The 16747-nt window shown below is 39.7% G+C and overlaps 1 protein-coding gene across 4 annotated transcripts in view; it reads left to right on the top strand.

The window, feature by feature from the left end:
* Nucleotides 1-9786, top strand: part of Cd96 (CD96 molecule) — a 77607-nt gene extending 67821 nt beyond the window's left edge. For 2 of the 4 annotated variants that reach the window (XM_031364019.1, XM_031364018.1), the window contains exons 10-14: nucleotides 205-321; nucleotides 5491-5553; nucleotides 5955-6041; nucleotides 7011-7134; nucleotides 9510-9786. In XM_031364019.1, coding sequence (XP_031219879.1) covers nucleotides 205-321; nucleotides 5491-5553; nucleotides 5955-6041; nucleotides 7011-7134; nucleotides 9510-9630 — 512 coding nt within the window. In that variant the 3' untranslated portion in view covers nucleotides 9631-9786. The remainder of the gene's footprint in view (nucleotides 1-204; nucleotides 322-5490; nucleotides 5554-5954; nucleotides 6042-7010; nucleotides 7135-9509) is intronic. The other 2 variants (XM_031364020.1, XM_031364021.1) reach the window with 2 other exon arrangements.
* The last annotated feature ends 6961 nt before the right edge of the window (nucleotides 9787-16747 follow it).

Here is a 16747-nt window from a genome sequence, read left to right as displayed (position 1 = left end):
TTGTCACTACTGACTTTAATAGGAGATTTTATTGTGGTCTTATTCTTCTGTTTTTTTGTTTGTTTGTTTGTTTGTTTGTTTTTGTTTGTTTTGGAGATACAGTCTTTATTGGACTTGCACCTGCACCAGGAGTTCATTCGTCTTAAGGACCTCTGTAAACTTGCTGATTTTCTTCTCCATGTTCCTCTCTTCCTGTTTCTGTAGCCTCAAGACCTGCTTCCTCTTCTAATAGTGGATCTTGGCCTTTTCCTTCCACTTCTCCTCCAGAATGGTGGCCAATACCTGATACCTCCACTGGACCCCAAGAGCCAGACACCCCAGGTAAACAAACTTTCTCATAGGCTTCAGTTGCAACCTTGAAAGCAACAGGATCCATGGTTGGACTTTTCTTGTCAGAAGGCTGAGGGATCCCATCCAACACCTTGAGGTATTCCAGAGCAGCCTGGCCTCACTTGGTTTGTGGGACATGTCTCACACAGTGTGCTGAAAAATGGGACTGGCAGCTTGAGGCTCAGAAGTGGTAGGGGCCAAGAGAGAAGTCGGTATTCATTTGCTTTCAGAGAAAGGCAATGCACTTTAACTGGTTTCTGTAGAGATTCCCAGAAATGTTGTTACTCTTGTAGCATGTAGCCACCAGCTTCCAGCCCAGCAGTACTTCCTTGGTCACCAGGCTGTCTAGAAGATGGCCACGGCTATCCATCGCTAGAATGTGCCCCTCCACCATCTTTGCCAGATGCTTGAAAAACTTTGTGTCCTCAGATCATAAATTACTTAACTCTCAAATGTTATGTTGTTTTCATCAGTTTTACAAATGTATTTCTTACTCTGCACCTAGTCCTGGCTAGACTTTTTCAGATTCTCAGTATTAGTAAAGCTTAAGGATTATACAGTAGTCCTTCTACATTCCTCAGGCAGAGGAAGATGAGGAGACTAGAGTTGAGGCATGCTTGTAATTGCAGCACTCAGGAAGATAAGGCAATGGGGTCAGGAGTTCTAGACTCTCCTGTGCTGCATAGTGAAAGCCTCTTTCAGGAATGAAGGGGAAGAGGCATTGAGTGAGGAGCTGAGAGTCAGTGGTAGCAGGATCAAGTCATGTCAGAACCTGGGGCAGGGATGCAATGACTCTTACAGTCCCTCTGTTCTTTGTTAGTTCAGCTCTCTAAACTCAGCCTTTCTGTTCTCCACTTTTAAAGTCTCACTCTTGGCTCATATCCCATTCTACTCTCTCTCCTCTAAAGCCTGCTTCACTTCCCATGCCTCCACTGCATCCTCTGAAGTCAGTCTCAAGAGAAAATGTTAATTCTCCAATTTAAAATTCTACTTTCTATTAGAATGTCATTTCCTCTAGCCACAAAGACTGTGGGTACTATCTTCTTTTTATAGTTGGGTACCTTGTGAGGGTCTCATCTGTAAACTGGCTGGCCATGACAAAACCAGATGTAGTAGTTAGAACCACTGTGTAAGAGTAACCCCATATCCATACATAATCTTCTTGATTGGACAAAGCAGAGCAAAAGACAGACTATCCAAATCCTTGTAGCTGCTCTGTGGATGTTCTTTGCCACCTCAGCCATTGTTCTGGACAAAAATCAAGGACTTACGAATACTCCCTTGTAGAAGATTTGAAAGCTGAGAAATATTGCATTGGAAATCTACTTCCTGAGCCAACCATGGTGCAATAACTGCCTACAATCTTAGCACGTGGAAGTGCAAATAGGAAGGTCAGGAGTTCAAAGTCATCCTAAACTACATAACAAATTCAAGGCCAATAACATGGGATTCATGAGACCTGTCTCAACAGTGAAAATTAGGAAAGTCATCTATATGTACAAAATGATGAAAAATTCCCCCATATACTTGGTTGACATCAACAACCCTTTAAGACTAACAGAAATTATATGTGGTTTCATCAAAAGAACTACAAACATTGGAACAAAGTATAATGGCACATATGTATGCAAAAGCTTGTGTGCCAATTTTAAAAAGTAATTTAAAATTTTTTTAAAACTATTTTTAAAAGAGCTACAAGAACTTAGAAAATAATGAACATGGATATAACTCAACGCAGATTGAATCACAATTAGAAGCAGTTGTTAATATGCCATAATTTCCTAGACAACTGTCAACAGGACTTAAGCCATGGTACCTAATGAAGTAGGATGCACAGAAATTGATTAAGCACTTACTGTTCATGAGAAGTGCCCTCTCCTGATCAACAGACTTTACCAGGAGCCACTCAAGAAAGGATATAAGCACTTACATGAGATGCTCTAACATGGTATCCTTAGGTTCATAGTTGTCACTAATACTGGTTTTGTACAAGAGAATGTTATTAATCACCCTGGTGTTTGTTATTCCTGCACCAAAGCCATGCTCTTTAAGGATTTCAAAGAATGAAGAAAAGTGTTCAGAAGATTTAAAAGATGATGACCTCATGTATTTACCAAAAATGATGAAGTCTAAACACAGACCATTTTGTTAGAAGACTCCCAGGGGGAGACTAAAAATTGGAAAGTGCGCTGACTAAAGATTGGGTAGATAAGTGATGAGACTGGATGATCTTCCATAAAACTACCAGTTTAATAAAAGGTAGGTCATTGGAGGAAGCCAACTCTGCCTTACAGAGAATTCCATAAACAATCATGCTTCAGGAAGACTATTCTCTCCTGGGAGAAAGCAATATTAAAAACCATTTATAGTGGCTGGAGGAAAGGTTCAATTGGGCTAGCCTTGCATGTAAGAAGACCTCATTTCAGACTCACACAGAACCCATGTAAATATGATGTGGGTGTGGCAGCCTGACTGCAGTTTAGCTTGGGAAGAAAAGGGTAGGTGTCCCAGTCCCAACAACAATACCAACAACAACAACAAAAACAACAACAACAATAACAACAAGCCAGTTACCTTTATCAGAAAATGCTGGACTTCATTGAGAGATCCTGCCTCAATGAATAAGGTGAAAGAGTGACTGAGGATAATTTCAAAATTAAACCCAAGTCTCTGATGCAAGCACACTCCCATGTATACATGCATCCACGTGAACATGTGCCCATGCCACAAACAGACACACCAAATACACTTGGAAGTAAGAAAAGCAAATAGGAGGACTTATCTCTTCATCTTGCCGAAAGACTTTGTAACATATTTTGGTGTTGAAATCCATCCATTACCCATTTTAAGTTTATAAGATATGTCAAATCAAATGGTAGCTTGTTTTTCTTCCCTTCTGTCACTACCACTAAATTCTTAACACATGTAAAACAATAACTCTTAAAGCAAAAAGGAAGAAAGCAGGTGTGGTGGCTCATGACTGTCATAGCAGCACTTGAGAAAGAGGGAGGCAGAGGGATCAGGAAGAAAGTGGGGCCACCCTGGTTTATAGAGAGGTTCAGAGACCAAACGAACAAATAAAATAAAATGTGTAAAAATAACTCTCTCCTTTTTCAAAGTGGGTTTTATATTTTAATTTTATTATATAATATACTTTACTCTGAGAAAATGTTACACTTGTGGAAAAATAAAGATTATTGAATCATCAATTTGCATAATTTTAAGTACAACTATTTATTTAATTTGTGTGGATTGTGATGATGATTTTATCATCTCCTTGAATTGTGTTGTTTGGTTTTTCTTTTTTTATTTAAGAAAAAATCAGTGGTGACAAAAAACAAAATTCTTTTCTACAATTCAGGACAAAACCTGTTAGTGTTCATTGCTTACTAATTATCATAGAATGTTCTTCATTGATTCACCAACAATAAACACACAGTGAAAAACTTTTTCTTAAAATACCAATTTCTCCTAAATAGATAGCAATTGTTCAACCATTTTTACTTTAGAATAAATTAATGTATCCCATCTTTTTTTGCAAACATACTCTGAAAGGATACTAACAGATTCCCGACTGTGAAAGTAAGACATCAAAGGCAACACTATACAGAGCAAAATAAGTTTATCCAGAAACAAACACACAAACAAATAAATCTGCTGTCTTCTTCACTTTGCAGAAATCCTGACCTGTTCACAATGGCTTTTTAATTAGTCATTGCATTTTGTCAATAAAGTTATTGTCTAATAGTCACTTGACCACGAAAATTGAGCATTAAGCAAATGATCAGTTGATCATCTGTAGATCTCAACATTCTGTCTAGAACAAAAATTATTCAAGATCAGAGACCAGAGTTGGAGAGTTATCCTGCAGTAGGTGCAGCTTCTACGTGCTCCTTTTATCAGAGGCAGCTGCTGTGGACACGCAGAGGAGACAGCAAGAAAGCTCAACGCTTTACTTTCATCCATTCATCTGCTTAGGTCTTGGCATACATTAAAGCCCCCAACTAGAAGCATGATACCAGTAGTATTTTAAATGGATAAGTGTAGATAGAGTGTTTCTGCTGATGGTAAGAATATACCTCTGTGCTCATCTTCCTTTACATTCTACTGGATGCTTGTTTTCAAAGTCAAGTGTGTGTCAAAACATGGGTCTTTTTTTCCCAGAGATAGAACAATGAACAAAACTGAGTCAATAGCTTTATTTCTGAAAGCATGTGTGCTGCCTGAGTTCACTGCCATCCACTCAAGGGAAAGGCTTGCCTCTAGGTGCCACATAGACACTGTGCCAGAGCTAACAAGGCCAGTCAGTGTCCATGAAGGTCTGTTAGCTCACTACTGTTGCAGTTAAGTGTACACAGTTGACCAGAAATGCCATGGACCTTTAAGCACTAATGTCTTTCTTCCTTCACGAATGCTCCAGCAAGGTGTTCAAGTTCTATTGACATGCTTATATGACCAAAGACCACCATAACACATAAGGTCTTTCATTTTCTTCCCATCTTTCTACTACTCCATGGGATGGCCATGAAAGCAATTGGAAGCCCACTCTGTATGCTGGGGGAATTTTCTTCCATCCTTTCTTCTTGTTTCAAAATGACTAATCCAGTCCACTTTCATTCTTATGGGAGGATAAGAACATACATTTTACAAAGAAAATGAGTTACCTTTTCTCATGGCTCTAGAGGATAGGCGCTCAAGATCAAGATACAGGCATTTGATGGAGACCTTCTTGCTCAGTCCTCACAATGACACAAGGTTGAAAGGCCAGGGTGAGCATTGTAAAAAGCCTCTTTCATAAGGGTCTCAAGACCCTTCATCAGGGGAGATGCTCCTGTAGTGTAAAGACACTTCTTAAAGACTCACTTCTCACTGCTCTTATATTATCAACACCTTTTAGCGGAGGCAACTTTAAATCTCAACATGTCATCAAAACTTTTCCAAGGTCCCCACTATTTTCCCAATTAGGTAGGCTTAAAACCATTAACATCTCTTCAACCCCCACTGTATTTGGAATAAACCAATATACACTGCAAGAATGCTCATTATATTATTGAGTACCCATTAATATACCTTTTCCAAGTTGTTAAATTCAATTAATGATTTAATAATGAAAAAATATGACTAGAAAAGTTGACTCTGCATATCTTCTTCCATGAGCAGTTTCATGGATACCCAGTGAAGTGCACGCTTCAGTCCCTTCAGATGCAAGCTTAGCTCCTCATGGTGAGTACCTGTGGAAAATGGAGTGACCCAGAAGAATCTCTGATGACCTTTTACTATATTGGAGTGTGGCGAATCAGTATTTTAATTAGCTGAATCTAATCTAACATGTGAGATTGTGGCTAGTATCCAGAAATATATAGATTCTGTTCTTTAAACAATCAGGAAATTTCACTCATTTGGTAACTATTTGACAGATCCCAGAACCTCAGCCTTGCTGTACCTAGATCTTTAGAATTAAATTGAATGTAGAAATATTTCCTTAGCCCAGTCAGCTATTCTGAGACCATTCAAATTAAGATCTTTTTCCCTGTAATACCTGAAATTCAGTTAAGATTTTATGTCACCTGATCTTATTGAAATGAATGTCAAGATAAATTCAGGTGTTGCCTTTACATCTGTAGATGCCATCATCAGTACAACCAAAGAATTTCCAGATGCTCTCACAACTGCAGATGGAACTACTAAAATTGACCACGGCCCTATCACCAGTGAGTTATTTGTCTTTTATTTTATGTTTTGTTTACACAGCAAATATTTTTGAGCACCTTTCCAGGTACACTTGTCCTTGCTGAGAATACAGTGCAGTGCCACTGCATCTGACAGATCATGGTCTATTGGAGATGACTTGTCCTTGCTGAGAATACAGTGCAGGGCCACTGCATCTGACAGATCATGGTCTATTGGAGATGACTTGTCCTTACTGAGAATACAGTGCAGTGCCACTGCATCTGACAGATCATGGTCTATTGGAGATGACTTGTCCTTGCTGAGTATACAGTGCAGTGCCACTGCATCTGACAGATCATGGTCTATTGGAGATGACCTGTAGAAAGGAAATACTGTACAATTAAACATGTTTGTGACAAGAGTTTTGATAAGGTCTTTTCAGAATCTAACAGAAAGACCTGGTTTTAACTAGAAAATAGGGAATTCTATAGGGTAGTTATATTTTAAGTTAAAATCAGTTGAAAAGTAGAAGAAAAACTGAAAACATAATTTGAGTCAAGAAAGATTGCTGTAATAAAGAGTACTTCTGGAGCTCAACTAACAAAATTATGTCAGTGAAAAATGCAATTCCTTGTTTTCCATCTTGTAAGATCAAGGGATTCAGTGAAGTTTGAACCTTTATAGAAAACATGGTCATTAAACCATAGGGACATATGTTCATATAGTCATAGAAAACTGACAAGATACTTAATCAACTACTATGTTGTCATCTTCTATAAAAAGGAATGTATGGCCACAGTCAACGAATACTACATCCTTGGGCAAAACATGTCTCTTTCATATGAAAAGTTATTGTTTTTGTGATGTTGAGGGTCGGAAATGGATCCTTAGGCATTCTGAGCAAGTATTCGACTACTGGAATACATGGAGCTACAGAAGTTCCCCCACCCTTTCTTTTCCAAATGCCAAAATATGGCACTAACCTTCGTCTCTTTTTATGCCTACTTCAGGTATCATAGTTAATAAACCTAGAGATGGAATGTCCTGGCCTGTGCTTGTCGCTGCTTTGCTGTGTTTCTGCATACTATTGTTTGGGATTGGAGTAAGAAAATGGTGTCAGTATCAAAAAGAAATGTGAGTATATCATGACACGTAGACACTGACCATTTTCCATCATAAAATATTTACTTGGTTAAAAAAAAAAAAAACTACAGGGCCTTCTTCTCATAATTTAATGAGCAAGCCAGGCTTCTAGAACCTCAGAGAGAGCATACAGTCTTCCCAAGATCATGCAGTGAGGGCTCAGCACACAGGTCCTGACTCAGTCTCTCCCTGCACCAGTTTGCTTCTCCAGAACAGCAGGATGCTGTACACAGGTTAGTAGGCATGAAACAAGAAGGGAGCCTCCCCTCAGCACAGAGCTAAAGTTGATGGTTTTCTTTTAATCTTCATTATTTTTTCATTTTCATGCATTTTTAAAGTGACAGGGATCAGCTGGGCCCAGACGCTCAAGTGTGAGATTGAATAAGAGATGTCATTTTTAAGGCAGCTGCTCTCCACTGAGGAAGGCTTCTCCTGCCTGTTTCCCTTTTTCCACAGGAGGGGGAAAGGGCTACTTTATCTTCCTAAATCCTCTATTCAGGAGTCTGAAGTAGCATGTAAGGGTAAAGCTCTCTTTTCTGATTCAGCTATTGAGGATGAGCCTGAACTAGGTAGGCCATGATTACAGCAGCTTGCACAATACACAGTGCTGATCTCCTCGTGTCTGCTCTCTGATATGACAACCATCACTGCACTACATCCTCTTACAGTGTATCCCTGAAGACTGTAACAGGTATGCCAAATAGGCATCCTACCTACCACATGCATCCCAGGAAAGCTCTAAATATGGCCCAATGTGTCTGAAGGTGGGAAGGTCCTGGTGTGAAGTCAAAGTGAATGCTCCTGCTCTGTGACTATGAGTAATAAGTATTTCATGTTAATTAAAAACAAAATCAGCTGGCCAGTGGTGGCTCACACCTTTAATCCAGGAAGGCAGAAGCAGGAGGATCTCTGTGAGTTCTAGGCCAGCCTGATCTACAGCATGAATTCCATTCTAAAATAGGATGCTATTGATTGCCAGACAGCTAGATCCACACAGAGAAACCCTGTCTCAAAAAAAAATCAATATTCTGTTTTATCCAAGGACTTGGCCACTATATGGCAGTAAAATGTTCATATTTTTTTTTCTGAAAAAAAGTACAAATTTCTTAGATTGAAATCCACCTTTTAATATATTTCCAAGCCTCCACTGAAGCATCCACAAACAAAGTAATAAGATTTAGAGGAACAGAAAGATGACCCAGTGGTTAGGGCTTAGGAGCACTTGCTGAGGACTGAGGTTCGGTTCCCAGCTCCTGTGGAAGTCACAACCTCATGAAGTAGTTGCTTGGTTGCCTCTTCTGGTCTTTGAGGGTCCCTGAACTCCTACCTGGCATGCACATAAATACAAATAAATCTCCTTAAAATTAGGTATATTTATATTAAGATAAATGGGAGTACAAAAGAGTGAGTTTTTAATTATTCTCTGTTTAAATGTATTATATAAGGATCAAATATGCAAAATATTCTCTCTCTCTGTTTCTCTCTCTCCCTCTCTTTCTCTTCATCCAATTCTCTTAGCCAAATCTTTTTCTAAATTAGGATGCTATTGATTGCCAAAGCATGAACATAAAAAAGCTGGCAGATATGCCTCTATATTCTGCTATCAAAATACTGAACATCAGGACAACAAAATCCCACACTAACCTGGATGTTTGGTGTATATGAGACAGAGGTGCATTGTGCTAACCTGAAGTAGAACTTTGAATAAAGACATCTTCAAGAGTGTATTCTGCCAACTAAACCAGTAGTAGGAACACTTTGTCTCCCACCTGTACCAGGTTCTCAGTGTGTGCATGAGTGTATGCATAAAGGCTGAGGGTAGAGTTAGCAAGGTTGCTATTTGAAGAAGTCCTTGAATTTTATGTTTCTGTCTTAGGAGGGATGTTCTACCCATGTAAGAGTAAAACTCCTTCCATTAGGAGGCAGTTGCCATGGAGATTAGGGGATCCAGTTACAAGACTTCAGTTGCTGGCCTGTTTCTCTTCAGCAAGTGTCTTAAAACCTCTGTGCTTGAGTTCTTTTTGCCAAACAGTGATTATAATAAATATTAGGTACAAAATAAATAATGTCAGGATAAAAATCACTTTGCAAATTATAGGCTACCACATTAAAAGTATTATATATATGTATACTTATCATTATATTGTATTACATTATATTATATCACATCATATAATATGTTATGCATACAATTAATAGATATATAGACAGAGATAGATAGATAGATAGATAGATAAACTACATATTAATTAATGATAAGATCATTTGCAGAGTTAAGCTGTCAAAAATTGTATGATGGTGATGATTGTTTCTCTTCCTCATAAGTACATTTCTAATTAAAAAAAAATACCAACTCATATTCTCAGCACTGAAAGAGAAATGTTTTCTTCCCAGCATGGAAAGACCCCCACCTTTCAAGCCACCACCACCTCCCATCAAGTACACGTGCATTCAGGAACCCAGTGGACATGGCCTGCCTTGTCATGAGATGGAGGTCCTCTAAGCTTTTGAGCCTTGCCACAGCACAGCAGTGCTGGAGTCCTGTAGGAAGGGAGATATTGTACAATATTAATATCATCACCAGCCAGACATGCCTCTGCTTCAGCTGAAATGAATGTTGGAAATAAATGAGTTGTTTTCCCAGCACGTTGCCCTCTTTCATCTGCAAACACCTAAGATGTAAATAACCATTAGAGGATAAAGCAATATTCACACCCAGTGCAAGTTCCAAAAACCCGCTTGCTTATGTAAGAAGTATCCATCAAGCTGCTGTCATTTTTTTAAAAGCTCGGTCTTTCTACATTTTATTTCAATACTCTGACTGGGTAAGGACAGTAATTTCTGGCATTTGTTTTGTGTTGGTTAAATTTTCTTGCTGCAGTGACCAAATTTCCGACAGTAAGCAATTTAATAAAAGAGGGACTTATGCCATCTCATGATTTGGGGGATACAGTCCACCATAGAGGTGAAAGGCAAGATGGAAAAGGCATGTGGCAGCTGCATCTTACACGACACTGGTCAGAAAACAGAACTTCAGCTACAATCAGAACCAACCTATCACCCTTCATCCCCTTCCCTCTCCCCTTACATCTGCCAGCCAGATCCCATGTCTAAAAGGTTCCATGACCTTTGGACATGGTCAACAGCTGAGGACCAATTGTATAAGCATAAGCTCTGTGGGAGATATTTTACAAATGAGTCATAAATGTGTCCACACAAAATCTTCTGAATGTTTTCTATCATCCTAAACTAACTGCCAAAATTGTGATCCTCTCTGACTTTTGTTCCCCCTGACCCCCGAGATAATTCTAAGCCCAAAACATCAAAGTTCTAATAGTAATTCCAAATGTCTGAGAAAGCTGTTTGTACTGAAATTCTGTTGCTCACTTTTACTGATGGAAAACACATTACCCAGTGTATTTCCAATCCTCCTTGACCCTTTCTCTCTATTGTGTTCAGCTCAGGCTCCTGCCACATGTACCAGAATGGGGAAAGATTAAGAAGATAAGTAGCCTACAAGCCAGCTGCCTTCTATACCTAAAGTTCCCTGGCTCCTAGGGCTAAGAGCGGTTTTATTCTCTGTTCCGACTGGGTCTGTGTTTGTGTACCCATGTGTACACATGCATGAGGGCACCACATTGCTAAGACACTCTTACATAAGTATACAGGCAATCCAACCTCTGTCCAACTCATCAGATTTCCATTATTCTTGCTTTTATTTGGAGACTGTCATGTTCATCTAACCCACTGCTTTGACCAGTCTTAACACAGAGTAGATTCAAAGTGAAGGACTGACCCTGGCCCTACCAACCTTTTCTGAAACACTTCAAGCACAATTTACGACTGAAGGAGAAAGCAGTTTCCTTAGTCAGATATGCTTTGTGTTCAGCAACACTTTGCAACTGAATAAATTACAGATCTCCCTTGCCACCCCAAACTCTCCATCACTCTTTGCCCCAGGAGGGAAGAACAGATGTTGTTGACAGATACAATCAGAAGAAAATATTGGTTGGACTTTAGTCCCCAGGAGAACCATTTTGTTCATTGGCTATGTGCTTATCCCTGACTGCACATGAAAACAACTTCAAATTTGTGGAGTTTAATACCATCTAATACCACTCCCAATCTTTTAAACTTTCCCCTCTATGGAGTGAGGTGCCAGCATCAGCTCTCTCCATTGATTTACGTGGTAAGACAAAGAATAGAACCACAGACAATGCAAGTCTCTGTACACAGATCAGAACCTTAGATACATGGTTCTTGTGGTGTTCAGCCTCAAGATGACCCCAGAAATTGTTCTTCCTGAGATCTATATCCTTTCCAGGCATGTTCCACTTATGACTCATAGGCTACATTCATCCCATGACACCTAGGAATGTGATCCAACAAACTCTACTTGTAGATCACAGTGTCAAATCACAATGTCAAAAGGGTGGACACCTCTGCATGCCCACCAACACTAAGTGCAACTGGCTTCTCTGTATTGAAGTGAAGCTCTCGGGGTGCAATGTTGATTGATGTGACTGTGTTCGATCTCATCCAGTTGTACAATCCCCAGAGTTACTGACTGGCCTACCCCTGATCTAACCAATAAGATACTTCAGAAATAGCCATCTCTGGAGGAAGCCTAGTCTCATGCCGTAATGACAAGCAGCCCTACTGATAACCCCGTGCTCCAGAACTGGGGCTTCTGTTCACAGAACCCATCAACTTACCACCCCGTAAGCAAGCCCTCCTGATACCAGTCTCCTACAGCTTCAACTGATGCTATGGTTCATGAGAAGCACAGCACCAAGCTATGCTTCTTTGAAATTTAGGACCTGTTGGTACTGTAAGAGGAAAAAAAAAAAAAGCTTGTTTAATACCACCGAATTTGCATCTGATTTGCCACATAGCAGTAGATAACTAATACAACTCAACAAATGGAAAAATAAACTAACGTTTGCCTCCTTAATTATTCTCAATTCCTCATGGGTTCTGAAGTAACAAACACTCATCTCGTATCTGTAACAGTTGGTCCATGAGATAGTTATTTTTATTTAAACAACCTAATCATCAGCAACACATTTCAATTTTATTGTACATTTGGTTTGCTGCTCTATTTGGAGACATGAATATGAGCAGATATATCAACATAAAAAGTGATTGACTTAGAGACACATAAATAATTTCAGTAGAGGGAGAGATGATATTACAGTACAACATATAAGTCTATGTAATTTTTAAGTTCCATACCAGCTGTGCTGGTGTTTTCATGTTAGCTCTCCTTTGAAGTTCTTTATTTGGTCTTCTTTGGTCTTATTCTCTACAGCACTTGCAAATCCTTCTGCCACTTGGCTAGAAAAAGCAGTCATTTATCTGCTCACTCAGTCGGTGATTCAGAGAAACTTCCCACAGTCTTGAAAAATATGGGGCTCAGGTACCTTTTAGGTAGCATTGTGAGCTTGATGTCCCTTATTTGGGCAAAATGAAAGTGTTATCAGATACAGCTTGAAGTGTGTACAAGTAGAAACCATACAGCCAATCTCAAACAGCAACTCTCCTTTCTTAGGAACAGATCCAAAGCTAGGAGTGGTGGTACACACCTGTAATCCATGAACTCACAGAAGGCGAGGGCAGGAGGAGTAAGAATTCAAGACCAGCTTTTACTACATAAAGAGTTTGGTGCTAGTCTGAACTATATGAAGATCCTGTCTTCAAACACACACACACACACACACACACACACACAAATATCCAGTTATGTTCTACAGAAGTTCCAAAGTTTTAACTCTGTAGTATACACATGTCTTAACCACTCCATTTTTACTGGGAAAAGGCTATTTGCACATGTTATGACTCATTTCTGAGTCACTTTGTCTTCTATAGCATTGTATACAGACAAAGCAAGTTTCTCACCTCTTTGCCCAATTGTCACACCTTGACAATGATCCTGGCTTTGTGTGTGACGTGTTCTGATCAATGGAACATTATAGCATGGCTAAGTCAAAGTTGGAAAACTGAACATATGTTGGAATTATTCACTTTTTAAAAAAAGATTTACTTATTTATTTTATGTAAAGAAGAGCTCTATTTTCATGTACACCAGAAGAAAGAATCAGAGTCTATTACAGACAGTTGTGATCCACAATGTGATTATTGGTAATTGGGCTCAGGACCTCTGGAGGAGCACCCACTGCTCTTAACTGTAAAATTATCTCTCCAGCCCTATTCTCTTGGTTTTATTTATTTATTTATTTATTTATTTATTTATTCATATTTTTTTTGCACCCAAGCTCAAGATATCTTGATAATACCAAGAACAAGGTGAGGAATTCGTGGTATAGAATAGACCCATTAAGCCAAGCCTAGGCTAGACCATCCAAGACCTCAGTTACAACCACATGAGGCACATCGATGAAATATTTGCACATCACAGAAATTTTGTGATTGCCATATAAAATTGCTGTAGCAATATTTAACTAGTACTTACAGATCAGGAGAAGTGTATTTTTTATTAATGGCAAATGTCCAAGCTTAGGTATAAAGAGTATTAACCAATCAAGGAAGAGCTCTTTCTCTGATTTAGCCTACATTTTATTTCTAACTAAAGAAGTTATGGTTGGCCTCACCAAATTCGCTTTGTACTCTAAGTCTTTAAAAGCGTAGGAGCCTTGATAAGTCATTTTACAAATAACAAGGTAAAGGGACCACTGCATTGACTTGCCCGAGGTCACGCAACTGGAAGAAGCACCACCCAGGCAGTGGGCCAGTTCTCCCCTTCCCACCTATTGCACTCCCTGTCTTTGATTGCTTCCATATCCCTTTTTTATTTTCACTACAGAGACGGACAGTTCTGTGCAGGTTTAAGTTACTGTCTAGGCAATATATTTCAAAAATTGTGAGAGGAAAAAAAAAAAGAATAAAGGCAGAAATAATTGATCTCCCAAGGATGGGATGGCCTAGAAAGAAAGGGGAAATGAATAGGTAACGAAAAAAGAGAGGAATTAAAACCGGAAGCTGAACAGAAAGTCTAGAAAAGTTTACCAGGGCCATAGATGATGAAAGGGTGTTTCTCAGGGGTTCCAAACAAAGAAGATTCTTGGAGGCAGATTTACATTGAACCCAGAAGCTGACTACAGGAACAGAGACTCATCTTCGACTTCAGGGCAGGTGTCAAATCAGAGCTTACCACTGAGCTTTTGACAGTAGCACCCATGACTACGCCAATAACAACAGGGTGAGAATCGCCAGCAGAGGCAGAGCAATGGCAAGTGAGAGGAAGCGCCACAGGATGAAAGCCACAAACCAGCAGAAATGGGCTAATGCTCCAGCAGGAAACACCGGGCCAGAAAGCAGGAGGAAAGCAGTTCCCCTGCAGCTTCGGCAAGGCAGCTTCTGTCCAGATGCTGCAATTACTAACAAGGCTGCCTTCCTCATCCAGAAAGCAATGCCAGTAGGACTTCAGGAGCAGAAAGACTTCCCCAACTTATCCCACCAAGTGCGATAATGTTGAATCTTGAGAGTAGTCACATGAAAATTAACATAGGGGAAAAAACACAAAAGAATTTAATGTCTGGTCCCCAGCAAGCCTCTAAAAACCCTTTAATCACAGTTCAATTATCTGTGGTGTGTGTGTGTGTGTGTGTCTGCATATGCACTCGCTGAAATTGTGATGCGTGGGGGGTTGTGAGAACACTGGCTAACAAAACAGAAAACAACAAAAAATATATGCTACCTCCAGCTTCTGCCAAAGTTTAAGACCCTACCAGTTCATCATATGTTACAAAGAAACAACAACAACAAAACCCACTGGATTATTACTACAGATGCACTGTTTAATTAGTAAGCAAAGAATGTACTTGTTGCTGATTATTAAGATCTAAGATAAGTCCAAACTATTTGAGATATCAAGATATAAACAAAACAAGGGTGGAACCCAAACCAGACATTCTTGTTAATGCTGGGAACCTGTGCTCATTTGGCCTGAATTTTGTCAAACTATTTCTAATTCATTCTCTCAGGAAGACATGACACTAAGTAAAACTGATGACAAGGGCTGGTGGATGTATTTAGCTTGTAGAGTGCTTGTCCAGCATGCTGTGGGCCCAGGGTTTCAGTCCTACACAATGCATAAACAGGATTGTGCTGGTGCATGTCTATAACCCCATACACTTAGGAAGTTGACACAAGAGGATCAAAAGTTCAAAATCATCTTTAGTACATGGTCAGTTTGAGGTTAGCCTAGGCTACTTTAAGATCCTGTCTCAAAGCAGGGCAGTGGTGGTGTCTGCCTTTAATCCCAGCACTTGGGAGGCAGAGACAGACAGATTTCTGAGTTCAAGGCAAGCCTAGTCTACAGAGTGAGTTTCAGGACTATACAGAGAAACCCTGTCTCAAAAACAACAACAACAACAACAAAACAAAAACAAAAACAAAAACAAAACAAACAAAAAAAAAAGAAAAAGAAAAAATCCTGTCTCAAAAAGAAGCGAAAGGAAAAATAACATCAGAAGCAGCAGCATTTGGGCACTCATCTATTAGCAAACACTATTCAGAAGTGTGGGGGTCCAGCCAGAAGCACCAGAACAGGTGGGTCAAAGGAGATGAGACAACAGTGTCTTGCATCTATCTTAATTTTTTTAATGGTTTACTGTTTATTAGGAGAACAATTAATCTATGCATACCTTCTTTGATATATGACAAAAGTAATAAACTACATTTACTGAAACAAACTTAATAATTTTCATTTTTTCCTTTTTTATTAGATATTTTCTTTATTTACATGTCATGCTATATCTCCTTTCCCAGTTTCCTCTCCAAAAAAAAACAAAAAACAAAAACAACAAGAACAAATCCCTGTTCCCTCCCCCTGCTCGCCACCCCACCCTCTCCTGCTTACTGGCCCTGGCATTGCCTTACACTGGGTAATAGAACCTTCACAGGGCCAAGGGCCTCTCCTCCCATTGATGACCGACTTGGCCAACCTCTACTATACATATGCTGCTGGAGCCATTAGTCCTATCATGTGCACTCTTTGGTTGGTGGTTTAGTCTCTGGGAGCTCTGAGGGTACTAGTTAGTTCATATTGTTGTTCGTCCTGAGGGGCTCCAAACCCTTCAGCTCCTTTGGTCCTTTCTCTAGCTCCTTCATTGGGGACCCTGTACTCAGTTCAATGGATGGTTGTGAGCCTCTACTTCTGTATTAGTTGGGTACTGTCAGAGCCTCTCAGGAGACAGCTATATTAGGCTAGATTGTCCTTCCTTCAGTCTCTGCTCCATAGTTAACCTCTGCAACTCCTTCCATGGGTATTTTGTTGGTAGGATTGTAAGTTAGTACAACTGGAAATCAGTTTGGCGGCTCCTCCGGACATTGGACATAGTACTACCAGAGGACCCAGCTATACCACTCCTGGGCATATACCCAGAAGTTGCTCCAACATGTAAGAAGGACACATGCTCCACTATGTTCATAGCAGCCTTATTTATAATAGCCAGAAACTGGAAACAACCCAGATGTCCCTCAACAGAGGAATGGATACAGAAATTGTGGTACATTGTGGTACAATGGAGTACTACTCGGCTATTAAAAAACAATGAATTTATGAAATTCTTAGGGAAATGGA

Source organism: Mastomys coucha, unplaced genomic scaffold, assembly GCF_008632895.1.
Source record: "Mastomys coucha isolate ucsf_1 unplaced genomic scaffold, UCSF_Mcou_1 pScaffold12, whole genome shotgun sequence".
Lineage (NCBI taxonomy): Eukaryota > Metazoa > Chordata > Mammalia > Rodentia > Muridae > Mastomys > Mastomys coucha.
This window is presented reverse-complemented; position numbering and strand designations above follow the sequence as displayed.